Source organism: Culex pipiens, chromosome 2 (assembly GCF_016801865.2).
Source record: "Culex pipiens pallens isolate TS chromosome 2, TS_CPP_V2, whole genome shotgun sequence".
Lineage (NCBI taxonomy): Eukaryota > Metazoa > Arthropoda > Insecta > Diptera > Culicidae > Culex > Culex pipiens.
In genome coordinates, this window is record NC_068938.1 from 133092347 (window position 1) to 133106933 (window position 14587).

At 39.4% G+C, this 14587-nt stretch overlaps 1 protein-coding gene across 1 annotated transcript; it reads right to left on the bottom strand.

Moving 5' to 3' along the window:
* Positions 1-5652: 5652 nt before the first annotated feature.
* On the bottom strand, positions 5653-11586 carry LOC120424197 (U4/U6 small nuclear ribonucleoprotein Prp3). Its single transcript, XM_039588259.1, has 2 exons — positions 10069-11586; positions 5653-6622 (listed from the first exon to the last, which is right to left on the bottom strand). The coding sequence occupies exons 1-2, from the start codon at positions 11324-11326 to the stop codon at positions 5871-5873; spliced, it is 2010 nt and encodes a 669-aa protein (XP_039444193.1). The 5' UTR covers positions 11327-11586; the 3' UTR covers positions 5653-5870.
* Positions 11587-14587: the final 3001 nt, after the last annotated feature.

Below are 14587 nucleotides of genomic sequence, written 5' to 3' on the forward strand. Positions count from 1 at the left end.
GACAGGTAAAGCCAAACAAACTAATGTTAACACAAATGCGAGACAAAACTTGCATGCAAGTCATGACTGATGTATTCAAATAGGGGACGTTCATTATTTACGTTGCATCTATCCTTTTATTTTCTAAATAAAAGTAAATAAACATTTTTATCAAAAAATATATTTTCTAAATATTTTGTACGATCTAGAGTATTTTTATTTGATTGTTTCTTGGACTCGCATTCGTGTCGTGACCAGCTTGCTTGGGAGAGATGATTACCCTTATTTTTAATTATGAGAATACTTCCTGTTTTGTTCAGTGCGTTTGTAACTGTTTTGGGTTTGCAGGAAAGTCCTTCCTATATCATCGTTGATCGGGAGGCACGGTGTCGTGTAAATTGTTGCATTAACTTCAGCTGATCTGTCAACAACAACAGTAGCAATTCATTGGCAGTTAACCATGCTCATGCCCATTTTTAAAATGATTGGGGTTTTAAGATTTTTCAAAAAATAAATTTTTAAACATATTCTTATATTTTTAGTATTTTGCTTTTCTAAAGGTTTCAAATGTTTAAATTTTTAGGGATTGTTGAGTTTACTGAATTTCTGACATTTGATTTTTAAGCACTAAACTCTGTTCCCAACTATGAATTGATCAGCTATTGAAAGGTAGTCCACATATCAGCTTAGGATAGTAATTTTACACAAGTAACTTAAACAACGAAAAAAAATAATTAAATGACATTTATATTATTTTTTTGTTGCATATTCAGTTTAAAAAAAACTTATTTATTTAAATTGAATATTTCGAATTTTCACTTTTTTTAATTGTATAATTGAGTTGTTCTCTACAATTTCTCACATTTTTCACGATGTCAAAAGATGTAATTTTGCATCATTTTTTTATACATGTCTCCATACAATTTTGGGGGCGATCATACAAAATGCAGGATTTTTTTAGAAGGGATTTTCTGATCGATTTGGTGACTTCGGCAATTACGGCAATGTATGTAACTCTATGAATTTTATGTTTCTCTAAAAAGGTTAACCTTTTTGCCTTCCTCACCTCAACGAGGAAAGGCTATAAAGTCACTCGTAAAATGAACTTCTTAATTCGACCTCGTAGACCCACCTTCACGTATACCTATCGACTCAGAATCAAATTCTGAACAAATGTCTTTGCGTGTGTCTGGATGTGAGTCCGTGCACCGAAAAATTTTCACACGATTATCTCTGGACTGGCTAAACCGATTTGGACCGTTTTGGTCTCATTAGATCCGTCTTGGGGTCCCACAAGACCCTAGTTAATATTTTGAAGTTTAGAAAAGTACTTCAAAAGTTATGCTAAAAAACGGTTTCAGCTAAACTTCGAAAGATTGTAAAAAGGATGGTTTTTGTAAGACCCGTCATGCTATATATTGTTAGAAAGGTATTTGTAAGACCTTTCCAACGCATTCAAAAAATTGAAGATCTGACAACCCCATCAAAAGTTATAAGCACTAAAGTGTTATTTATACACCTTTTTGAGGCCGGATCTCAAATATTTTGATAAAAAAAGTTGTCCGGATCTATCATGCGACCCGTCGTTGGATAGCTAATCAAAAGACTTTTTCAACGAGCCCAAAAGATTGGAGATCTGACAACCCTATCAAAAGTTATAAGTACTTTAGTGTTTTAATACACTTTTTTTGAGGCCCGATCTCAGATATTTTGATTTTGATTTATACACTTTTTTGAGGCTGTGTAGTGTATTCACTTTCTGATAGCGTAGAAGGCACCAACCACCTAAAGGTGGATTGAGTAACGTTTTTATCTTGAAATTTTTCAATAGAAGGACAAATCTGAGGAATGGCACAGATCTCGTAAAAATGTGCCCTTCTTTTTTATATTTTGTTTTCAAATTTTAATAAGTTGAAAGGAAAATCTCTATAGATTCAATAGTTCTCAATAAAAAATACCCTTCTTTTTCAAATTCATCAAGTATAATAAAAAGAAGCATTAATCTCAGCAGACATGAAGTTTGTAGCAACACCGGAGCGTTTGGTACGGTATGTCATCGCATCCTTCTGAGAAATGTAATCCGTTCTCAGAATCCTCTCTGCGGTAAACACAACGCAGTAGGACTGGCAGCTTTAATTTTTGTAATTCATTTTCGGGTGTTCTCGAATGTACTACAATTATTTATAATGACAAAAAAGTGCTTGAGGCGCGACATACCTATGTACACCCGACGTCGAGCCCTCCGAGCTACGAAGCTAGCGTACCTTTCGATCAACGATGATATTGAAAGGACTTGTTATATTGCAGAAGGTTTAATCAATATGAACATTTTACGATTTATGCATTCATTTCCATGACGCCGTGCTTTCCGATCAACGATAATATAGGAAGGTCTTCTTGAAAACGCACGCACTAAACTGCCGTTCTACGCATAATTGTCCCATGTTCAAAAAAGTGCAACTGAGAAAAACGCGATTGAAATATTTCGACCGATTTCTGTGTTTCTACGCATAATTGTCCCGTGGGTTCATATTCGCCCTATGTGTCCCTAATCACCCCGGTTAACATTTTATCACCCTTATTTGTAATCCTCTTGCAGGTAAACAGGTTAACAATATAAAATGCTTCGTAAAACTCATGATTTCGTGATAGAAAATACTTGGTGGGACAATTATGCGTAGAAGTTCAACGATGGAACAAACAGACTTGGTGTTGTTTTTAATGAGTTTCCGAACAAAGTACCAGATTTTATGTGTTCTTCTTACACATCAGACTAAACTTAAAAATGTCATAAAGTCAAAATCGTCCAAAACTGACATGGGACAATTATGCGTAGAACGGCAGTAAACAAACGAGAAATTTTCGTATAAGTACAAAAATATGGCAGTTCTCGGCTTAGCAGTCGTAAATAATCAATCAAAAACGATCCGTTTTTGTTCTACTTCCGACGTTTCGATGTAGGGGCAGGGGGGGCAGAATGGACCATGGGGGCAGAACGGACCACCCTTGGTTTTGGGCTTTAGAATAGATTTAGACCAACTGTAAGGAAAGGGTCTTATAAAGGACGTCAAATAACATCACCATACCGAAAACGACGTTTGAATTCATTGAATTTTTCGAATTATAAGCAAAAATGTAAATTTATTGAAAAACCTCGCAAATGTTGTTTATTTAGAGGTTTTTAAATAAGCTTTCTGAAAAGTTGGATTGTTTGAAAAAGTTCGCTCAATGCTTATAACGTTACTAGATGCTACTACCAAGGTATACAAACAACGACGGAACCTTAAAATCATTTAGAGGCTTGGTGGTGGAAGTGTTAAATAAAAATCCACTTGGGGGCAGAATGGACCACCCTTCTCCTGCCTTATAAAAACAATGAAAAGTTAAAAAAATTGAGCTAAATGGATTAGTTCACTCCTGGTAGCTTCACAAATCACGTTTAATGCAACAAAAGTTGTTTTTTTAGTTGTTTCGACGCTTAGTTGTAAAAATAGTGTCTTTTTTTGACATATTTACACTATTTTCAAAAATCTTTGTTTTTTTAAGTTACTATTTTTATAAAAGTGATCAAATTTCCTGGAAACTATAATGGAAAGGTCCCTCAAGTAATTTCTTATCACCCTTCAACGTTGTATTAGAAGAAATGGCTTGTTTTCTAAGGTGGCCCATTCTGCCCCGCAGGGTGGTCCATTCTGCCCCGCACCCTGGAAAGTTAGTCGAAAATTTTTTTTTTTTAAAGTGGCTCAAAAATAGTTTTAATTAAAAAAATTTCATCAACCAAGTATACAACATTGAAGGGAACATCCCAAAGCATAAGCCTACTACACTGGATTCATAAATTTTTATGTTTTTCTATGGTTTTTGGTGCATTTCCCTAAGGCGGTCCATTCTGCCCCCCCCTGCCCCTATTTGACATCATCTTCAGGGATTAGAGCAAAAGAAGATGATGTCAAATACATCGAAACGTCGGAAGTAGAACAAAAACGGATCGTTTTTGATTGATTATTTATGACTGCTAAGCCGGAAACAGCCATATTAACTGTCCCAGTCGAGATAAACGAGTACGTAAGTAAAAAACACACACAAAAAATCACCGGATAATTATTTCACAAACACGCGGTCCCATTGCTGATAAGGCACTCGAAGCGAATAAAAATCACTGCTGGTAGTGTTTTGCGCTGAAACTTTGTAGACATGTTATCCTACGCTTTTATAAGCCATTTTTGTGTATATGGAATCAATTGCACTCGAAAATGACACTTGATAAGGGCGTAAGTTATTTAAATATTTTTGTATTTCATAATTTAAATATTACTGTATCTCGAAGCCGTTGCATCGTATCAATAAGTGGTCAAAGACACACTTTTAGGAAATAAGGTCCTAAAGCCCTATGTCTATTTTTATATACAACACGATTAGAAAACACGATTAGAACTTTTGAACGAAAAAAAATCGTGGGCTCACCTTCAAATTTTACTTTTTAACATAAAAATCAAAAAATCTCATAGAAGTGGCGTGTATTTTTATTTCAGTGTTTTTTTTTTTCAGAAAGCCCGTTCAATTGGGTCCTAAAATTAAGCTTAAATTTGAGATATAATTGTTCACAACGATAAAGCTTATTTTTCTGAGTACAATGACCCTTTGTATGACCGCAAAGAAAATAAAATTGAATTTTATATCAATATAAATAAAAATAACATCGCGGCTCTTCTTGACAGAAAAGGTCCTTCTTGACGCGAGAATTGATTTTCCAGACAATTTTACATAAAAGTCTTCATACTGACCATTGTCCTAACGTCCTAAGTCCAATCCTTGCGAAGTGAAACAGGCGGTTTGGCAAGTTTTTTTTTGGCAATTTCAATATGACCAACTTGATTATCCATAAATATTTTTATCGGAAAGCCCGTCCAATTTTTAATAAGTTTGCCTTTGACCACTTTTAAATATTACTAGTTTTATTATTGATGTGAGCTAATTTACAATCCAGGTTACTACCATCCACCGAACTACACTGAGCAGGGATGGCAAATGGCAAAAAACCATCGCGAAGCCCTCGTTTGATTTATTACCTTCCAGTTACAGAATTCACTATAATGATGTATGAAGCAATTGTAGATTTTGTACAAACGAACAATTTTGTAGAACATTGTTTTGTTCCAAAGTGAATGCTGTTGACACTAGAGCGTAAACAATGTCTAAAAATGCCACCATCGGCGTCCCTCACTCGCGATGGTGAGGGGATTTTTGTTTACGCTCTAATGTCAACAGCATTAAGTTTAGAACAAAGCAATGTTCTACAAAGTTGTTCATTAGTAAAATATCTACAAGTGCTCCATACATGGTTATAGTAAATTCCTTAACTGGAAGGAAATAAATTAAAAAAGCTTTTTGGAGGCCCATCGGCAAATACCTTCCCTGACACTGAGAAACCCAAATTCTGTTTTAGGAACGAGCAATTTAATTAATTAAACACACAAGGCAACTTTCAGACTACTAAAGAAAAAAACTAAAGAAAATCTCACAGAATATTTCAAAAGAGGAAGGACCTTTGGAAACACAGATATTTATACTCGAGAAAGAAAAAGTCTCTGCATAATTTTATACATTCTAGGTGTAATTTTAACAGGACCTGTTTGGGAAGTTTCGGATTAAATCACGTTCTCTCTCTACACATCTTTGAAGTGACCAAAGTGGCATCCAAAACTTTATTTAGTAATAAACCTATTTCGCGCAATGTTCTCATGTGTCCTCGAAAAGCAAAACACAATCGGTATCTTCATTTTCCGCTATACGAACCAAAAAGTAAACCTTCTTTTTTTCTTTTCGAATTTTGTGGAAAACGAGTTTAAAGTGAAAACAAAAACTTACATCTACACTAGTCGGCGCAGCATTCAGGTGTCCTCGGACGCCTCGAGCACCGCCCCCGAGTACGCCAGATCCCAGTAGTGCTCGACGTGGTGCTTTTGGAAGAATTCCCGCGCGCTCTTTTCCATCGGAAACGACTTGTACTTGAACTCGCCAAAGTGGCGCCGCTGGGCGGTTCCTTCCCAGACCATGACGCACGAGTTGGGCACCTCGTTGCCGTCGGCGTTCTTCACCAGGTCCTCTTCCCACTTGATGCGGTGCAGCAGCAGGCGTCTGTACCTTTTCTGCTGCTTGGGGCCACCCTCGACGACGACCACGCAGCAGTCCCGGAAGAGGATGCACACGCCGGTCATGAACAGTTGCTTGGCGTTGGTTTCCACCTTGAACTTTTTCGCCTGCTGGTCGTGCAGGTCGCGGATTCGGTACACGGTCACGTGCACTCCCAGCGAGGTGTCCTCCTTCATCTTGCGGACCTTTTTGTCCCGCCGCTGGTCGTCGGTCAGTTTGCGGGCCGCGTTCGCCTCTTCGTGGGCCTTTTGCCGTTTGGCCATCTGCTCGCGGACGTGGGCCTCGATCTTGGTCGGATCCTGGACGGCCTCGGTGCCGAGGACGCGCATCAGGTTGGAGATGCGCAGCTTCGGCTCCGGCGGCGGTTCCAACCCGAGGCGGATCTTTTCCTGTTCCTCCTTCCAGGCCTCGCGCCGGTTCTGGCGGCGGAGCTTTTTGCGCTCCTTTTTGGTGAGGAACACCGGGAGGTACACGGGCCGGGACGATTCGTCTGGAAGAGAAGGGAAAAAAAGAGATCTATTCAGTCCCCCTTTTCTTGGCGCGGTTCCCACAATCGTTCGCACAATGGCGCAAGGAAAGATCATTGCCCCGGCGAATGCAATTATATGCGTCGTGCGTGCGCAAAAAAAGGGTGCAACCGTCGGTATCCCTTCGCAGGACGAGCGAGAAATGCGACATTCCCATGGTGGTGGTTCTTGAAAAACCTGTTTTTTTATTTCTTCTCCCCATGAGCAGTTTTCTTGAAGATTTCAAAATTTGATTTTTTATATAAATTTATTTTTCCACAGAAGGTAGGTACAGTCATCCCTCATATTCGGAACAGTTTACAGATCGGCCAATGTTCAAAAAATCATAGCAAATCGATAATTGAACTTAATGATTTGCTTTTACCTTCATTTGAAAGCTTTTCTTGCGATCTTTCGAATGCTGTATCGAACAACTGCAAATTTTAGGATAGTAAACAGAAGCCGTTTTAGAAAATCAGTGAAACAAAATAAACAGAAGATAGCTGTTAGCCGAAATGGAAAGAAGACAAACCCCGTTCTGCGATGCTCAGGTACATCCACAGCAGTTGACTCAACATACTGCGAATCAAAACAATACCGTCTACAATCACAAATTACTTCCCTTTCCCACATTGACGCGTTCCTTTCTTTTAGCCGTCTCCACTCTGACCCTCGCTGGTCAAAGGTTTACGAGTCGTTTCCACAGGCCACCAGCTAGGTTACACCTTGTCATCATGATAACTAAACCAAGCCAACGTGGAGGTAAGAAAATAGGACACTTGCAAGGAACAAGAGCCATGCTGTTTTGTCCAAACAGCACTACGGATGTAGTTGGGCTCCTTCCGGGATGTTCCTCGCCTAGGTGTGTCAACCGACGAGTATCATCAGTATCATGCACCCTTGGCCTGCTAAAAGAAAATATATTTTATAAAAATCAAGAATCAATAGTAAGAGAATGATGATTGAATTTTAATAAATAAAAATGAGAACAAGAATGAGAAGCTGGATGTAGCAGATGTAAAATAAGACAATACGACGCCAACGTTTCAAAAAGCATCATGTACAAACCATGCGTTTTGAGAAAAACGCATTTGAATGTTGAGCATCCATTTTCAATTCCCATTTTAATATAAAAGCAAAATAAGATGTTCTAATGATAACAAACGATGAAAAACGTTGCTTTTATTGATACTTGATCATCCAAATTCAATAAAACATTATTTCCGTAATTTTATTTGAGAAAAACAAACATAACTTCTTTTGAAATCACCAACGTCTATATCACCCTGCTGTCATTGAGGGGGACGCTTTGTTATGATTCGTTTTTCTGGTTTTTCTTCGCCGAATGTACATGGCGCTTTGTTCATGTTGCTTTTTTTTCGTCACGAGGTTCATGTAGTCTTTTGTTTGACAGGTTGACAGGGCTATATAAACAGGGACTGCTGATGGCAGAGATTTTATTTATGTTACTTTATTTAAAATCATGATTAAACAGACTTTACTGAAGTAACTTTTGCTCATTTTAGGTGGAGAGGTAGATTATTAGGAGTACTTTCAGAATATGCAATAACTCAAAAAGTGTCAAAATGTACATGATGCCTTTTGAAATGTTACCGTCGAATAGTTAATAAATAGAGATAAAAAACAAGCTTAAATTATAGTAATGATAATTTATAGGAGAGATAAAGAATTATTCAAATAAATAAATTCGCAATAAAATCAAAAAAGATTAGGCAAATGATAAATAGACTTGATATTACTAGTATATTAAGAAAAAGTATATTTTTAAGGAAAAAAAAAAACAAAACAAAGATTGTTACAGCAGTATCAATTGGTAAAAAAGAGTGTAAAAGCTTTGAGAGATAAGAGAATCAAAAGTTAGTAAAATCAAAATCAAATGATGGATATGAAATAGAAGAATCAGTGAAGAAGTGAGAATCAGTAGAGCAAAATAAAAACAAGAGATAGATGGTAGCTGAGAATGAAGAGAAGAGAAACCCCGTTGTGCGATGTTTCAGGTACATCCACAGAAGTTGACTCAACATACTGCGAATCAAAACAATACCGTCTACAAACACAAATTACTTCCCTTTCCCACATTGTCGCGCTCCTTTTCTTCAACCGTCTCGACTTTGACCCGCGGTGGTCAAAGGTTTACGAGCCGTTTCCACAGCCAACGTGGAGGTAAGAAAATAGGACACTTGCAAGGAACCAGAGCTATACTATTCTGATCAAGATAATTCGAATGATCTAACAGAACTACGGATGTAGTTAGTTGCGCTCCTTCCAGGATGTTCCTTACCTGGACGTCAACCAAAGAGCACGCAACAAGATCAGTGCCATTGCATACTCTTAGGTATCAATCCTTGGCCTGCAAAATTATTCAAATAGATATATAAAGAAAAGGCAAATCTAGAGTTTTTTTTTGTTTATAGGACCTATTAAAAAAAAACTCTAGAAATGATAAACAGAATGGACATTGCTACCAAATTAAGGGAAAACTGACAGTTTGTTACAGCAGCATTAGTTAGTCAAATATAGTGGAAAAGCCTTGAAAGTTAAGAGAATCAAGAGTTAATAAAATCAAAACCAAATTGTGGATAGTAAACAGAAGAATCAGGCAATAAGTTTGAATCAGTTGAGCAAAATAAAAACAGAAGATAAATGGTACATAAAAATGGAAAGAATAGAAACCCCGTTGTGCGATGTTTCAGGTACATCCACAGCAGTTGATTCAACATACTGCGAATCAAAACAATACCGTCTACAATCACAAATTACTTCCATTTCCCACATTGTCGCGCCCCTTTTTTTCAGCCGTCTCGACTCTGATCCGCGGTCAAAGGTTTACGAGCCGTTTCCACAGGCCACCTGCTAGGTTATACCTTGTCATCATGATGACTAAACCAAGCCAACGTGGAGGTAAGAAAAAATGACACTTGGAAGGAACCAGAGCCATACTGTTTTGACCAAGATGATCCAACAGCACTACGGATGTAGTTGGGCTCCTTCCGGGATGTTCCTCGCCTGGGCGTCAACCGATGAGTATTATCCACCCCTTGGCCTGCTACGCTGCTACCCAGTCAACTCAATCGGAATTCTGAAACGGAATTCAATTCGAATCGTTTACGTATTCCAGGACGTACACGGAATCGGTTGTTGCGTTTGAAACGGAATACGTAAACGATTCGAATTGAATTCCGTTTCAGAATTCTAATTGAGTTAACTGGGTACAATACGCCAAGTAAGTTTTATTTACAATAAAATAAATTCGATTTGCCATTATTCAAAAGGGAAGCTGGCATCACATCACGCTAAATATTGATAAAATCGCTTCTGTCTCAGAATGAGGTCAGTGGCATTTAAGTATCACGCCAAAACACTGTGAAACGACAACCCCGATCCCATATAGTATTACAAAGATACTCACTCGGTGGTCTCATCTGCGTCGGATGCTCGATCAGGTTGGTAATTGCCGACTCGCGGATCGAGATTTTGCCCTCCTTGTTCAGTGTGTTCAAATCGTCGGTCAGAATAACCGAATCCCACCACTCCATCTGGGGCACTTCGTTCGAGTGGGTGTCCGCCTTGGGCGCAATCAGGGCCAGCTTCGTGGCCGAGCTAATGCCGGTTTTACGCGCAATTTGTGAAATTTCATTCTGCAGCTTCTCCAGCTGAGACTTCATGCGGAGTCGTTCGGCGAGCTGCTGGAACTTGCCCGGTTCGTGGAAGCGCAACGCTCGCTTGTTCCGCACGGCCGGTTTGACGGTGATCCGGTCGTCGAAAAAGTGCGCCTCGGCGGATTCTTCCTGGTGGTGCTTTTCCGCCTGGTGACTTTTGGTCGTTTCTCGCTTTTTCGCGCGGATGTTTGCCTTCAGCGTGGGTGTCAATTTTGGGACTTCAACCGCTTGGCCACTGCCGTCAACGGTGCGACCTTCGGCGTCCAAAATCAGCGGTTTCGGTTTGTCTTGGATGATTGGCGGGAGAACCGCTGCCAACGTCCCGGACAGTTTGGCACGAATCTGTTCCTGCAGTTGAGCTATCTTGCGCGATCGGTCCTGATCCATTGGAACAGCAGGCGCCGCCGGAACAGCTGCCGCACTGACCGCTGCTGCAGCAGAAATCTTCGCCGAAACGGCAGCTGCTGCGGCCACTGCGGACGCCGGAGGAGCTTTCGCCGCCTTAATCGATTCCAGCTTCTTTTTCCTCTCCTCAATTTCCTTCTGAGCATTTTCCATCATCATTTTGATCTGGTTCGAGGAAGCATTCAGCGCCGGCACCCGTTCCTCCTTCGGGGGTTCCCGGACGACCTCCTTTGACCCGTTCCCTTCCTTCCTACTCGCCCTCTCCTCACCCGATCCCTTCCTCCCGTCGTCCTCATACTTTGTCTTCACCTTTTTGGTGTCCCTCTCGCGCGGATCCTCCTCATGACTTCGCTTTTTGGACCGGTGCGAGGACGTCTTCAGTCCGTCTAGAAAGTCCTCAACCTTGTCCGACAGCCGGGAAGCTTTCTTCCCGTCCACAAACGACGACAGCTTATCGATCAACTTCCGCCGGTCGAATCCATTGTGCAGATTGCTCTCCAGCGTGGACAGCACCGAAGAGTCCGTCTCGCCCAGCACCTTGTACACAATCTTGTTCAAGCTGGGACGCAGCTCGTCCAGCTCGCGCCGGGAAAGGTAGGACATTGCTCCGGATTTCTTTTTTTTAGGTTAGATTAGTTTTCCGTAATCTTTTTACACTACGCGGGCGATTAATTAATTTTTTATAAAAATTTGTATTCTAATTCACTACATCACTAATGGAACTACAACGTCTAGTAAAAACATCGATTATATTAGTCTAGCAAGGATTGATTAATTACAAATTCTATTTATTCGGTAAGAAATATTTGCGGGAGCGCTGATGCGACTGCTTCGCGAAACGTTTGTGTATTTTCTGTTGATGACAGAAGTTTTGCTGCAGCCGCGCGATGACAGCTGCCTGTCCAAGTTCGGGAAGGTGAAAACGAAATCTTCACTTTCGAATGTGATCTAAAATTCTGAAATTAATCTAAACCAGAGGCTGCTGCTGAGCAAGGGGCAGGACCAGCCATGCCAGATATACAGATAAATCTGTATTTGACAGATTTTTCGATCTCAAAAATAACAAAAATCTGTATGTTCAGATTTTTTTAAATGATTATTTTTAAAAAATTAAAAAAAATAGAAACTTAATTATGCTTTAATGTTATTAAAAAGCTTAAATCTGCTGTTAAAAAATTAAAAATTTCTTCTATGGCTTCGAATTCGACATGATACAGATAAAATACAGATTTATTTTTAAGAAAATACAGATTTCCCAAAAAATAATCTGGCATCGTTGGGCAGGACACATTTAATTTAAATGTTACAGAGCGGATTCGCTAATTCGCTCTACTAACAGCGGTCAAATGGTTTATACCACGTACCTACTAGGATGTAACAAAAATGACTTTTTGGCGGGCATTCAGGGGTTTGTTCCGGTGGGCATACTGAGCCCAAATCCCAAATATGAGCTTGATTGGACGTAACAGGAGCTGGCGCTCCGCCCTTCAATTTTAAATGGGATTTAACCCGTAAAAAAAGATTTTTTCAAAAATGTCAATTTTCGAGGCATTTTGGCCACTGAAGCGTTTACCAAAAACATCACTGGCGTGTAGGCCAGATCCTTGCGCATCTTTTGGTATATATAACATTGAAGTTTGGAGCACCCTGGAGCTCGGTACAGACCTTCAAAGTTTGGCATTTTTTCGAAAAATCGGTCCCAGCAAAATCAAATGGCGTCTCGGGCGTCGCGAGACGCGACGCATATCTTTTTTGCCGGGGCCGGTTTTTCGAAAAAATGCCAAACTTTGAAGGTCTGTACCGAGCTCCAGGGTGCTCCAAACTTCAATGATATATATAACAAAAGATGCGCAAGGATCTGGCCTACACGCCAGTAATGTTTTTGGTAAACGCTTCAGTGGCCAAAATGCCTCAAAAATTGACATTTTTGAAAAAATCTTTTTTTACGGGTTAAATCCCATTTAAAATTGAAGGGCGGAGCGCCAGCTCCTGTTACGTCCAATCAAGCTCATATTTGGGATTTGGGCACAGTATGCCCACCGGAACAAACCCCTGAATGTCCGCCAAAAAGTCATTTTTGTTACACTCTAGTACCTACACTCAACCCCCGATGGTTGGTCACTTTTTCATTTGACACTTTTTTAGTTTGTACCCCGTTGGTTGGTCAAAGCACAGAGTAAGACAGAGTTACCACTGCCTCTTGATTTTTGGTTCAACTTTGTGGTACATCGCAGGTACATCGCACGCCTGCTACCAGCAAACCTTATGGAGCCAAAAAATTAAATGACGTTTCTTCGGACTGGTCACTCTGGGTTACTCTGTGGTCAACATCAAACTAAAAAGTGACGAACTGTCACTTTTTACATGGCACTCACGTACACTATCAAAACAAACGTTTGGTACACTCAAACCCCGATGGTTTGACACCAACTGTTGTCAAACGAACGGGGTCACGTTTTAGTTTGACACACCTTTTACACGGAGTTCACACACACTACCAAACGTTTGTTTTGATAGTGTGCCTGAGCGCCGTGTAAAAAGTGACAGTTCGTCACTTTTTAGTTTGACTTTGACCAACCAACGGGGTACAAACTAAAAAAGTGTCAAACGAAAAAGTGACCAACCACCGGGGGTTGAGTGTAGCATGTGTGAACTCTGTGTAAAAGGGGTGTCACGCACACTATCAAAACTAAAATGAAGCTTAGATGGCTGATATTATTGTTTACAGCGATAAAGCTTTTTTTTTTCGAGTACAATGACCCTTTGTACGACCACAAAGAGTTTAAAATGGATTTTTAAATCAATTTTGAAAAATTTACCTCTCGGTCCTTCTTGACAGAAAAGCTCCTACTTGACAGCTCGTTCCAAGGGGACCATAGTTGATCCATCGAAAAAATGTTGTCTTGTCATTTTTTTTGGCAAAAATGAAAAAAGTGATCAGAAATGGTTTTTAATCGTGTTTTTTACCGTTGTACATACAAATTTATATAGGGCTTTAGCACCCAATTGGGTCCTAAAATGAAGTTTAAATTGGTGATATTATTGCTCATAACGATAAAGCTTATTTTTCTGAGTACAATGACCCTTTGAATGACCACAAAGGATTTAAAAAGGATTTTTTTTAATTTAAAAAAAATACTTCATGGTCCTTCTTGACAGAATCAATCGAAAAAATGTTGTCTTGTCAATTTTTTTTGCATTAAAATAAAAAAAAGTGATTAGAAGTGTTTTTTAATCGTGTTTTTTACCGTTGTACATAAAAATTGACATAGGGCTTTAGTACCTAACTGGGACGGGACGGCTGGATAGAGTCTTCTTTTTGAGTGTTTACGTTTGTATTCTTCTTCTGTTTTTTGCAAGAAAATTCGTGTTCGAAAACAAATATCAAGCAATCTGTGATTCAGATAGCTTGACAATTCAAATTCAAAATTCAAAAATTCTTGATGATGTTTTTCAACTCAGTGCTCAAGCATGCGGATGACTTTTTCTTTGGTTGAAATGTTGTTTAGTTTTTCCTAGCAGAATTTGGCTGTTAAAATTTGCGGTTGGACGTGGGTGGAGAACCCTGAGTTTATGTTACATCGTTTTACGGTGGATCGTGGATCCGTTCATAAGGAGCTGCCGGATACAAATTACTTGAAATTGTTGGCAAATCAAAGATGAGTCAAAAAATGTTCACTTCTTCATTTTTTATGTGTTTTTTATATGAAAGATTTTTAATTTTCATTTGGATGTGAAAAATGCAATACGATTCAAATGCGTTTTCTTATTTCAATCTAAAAATAATCCTAAAAAGCATACAAGCGAGCCTGCAAGTCATTAATTGGGAGGGGAGATTTTTTCATAGATCTGCTCCTGTCGTTG

What these genes read in the sequence shown, in the direction of transcription:
- LOC120424197 (XM_039588259.1), bottom strand. Translation starts at nt 11,326, where the DNA reads ATGTCCTACCTTTCCCGGCGCGAGCTGGACGAGCTGCGTCCCAGCTTG. An exon ending in GACGCAGATGAGACCACCGA is followed by an intron (nt 6,623 to 10,068) that starts GTGAGTATCTTT and finishes CTTCTCTTCCAG; the next exon opens with ACGAATCGTCCCGGCCCGTG.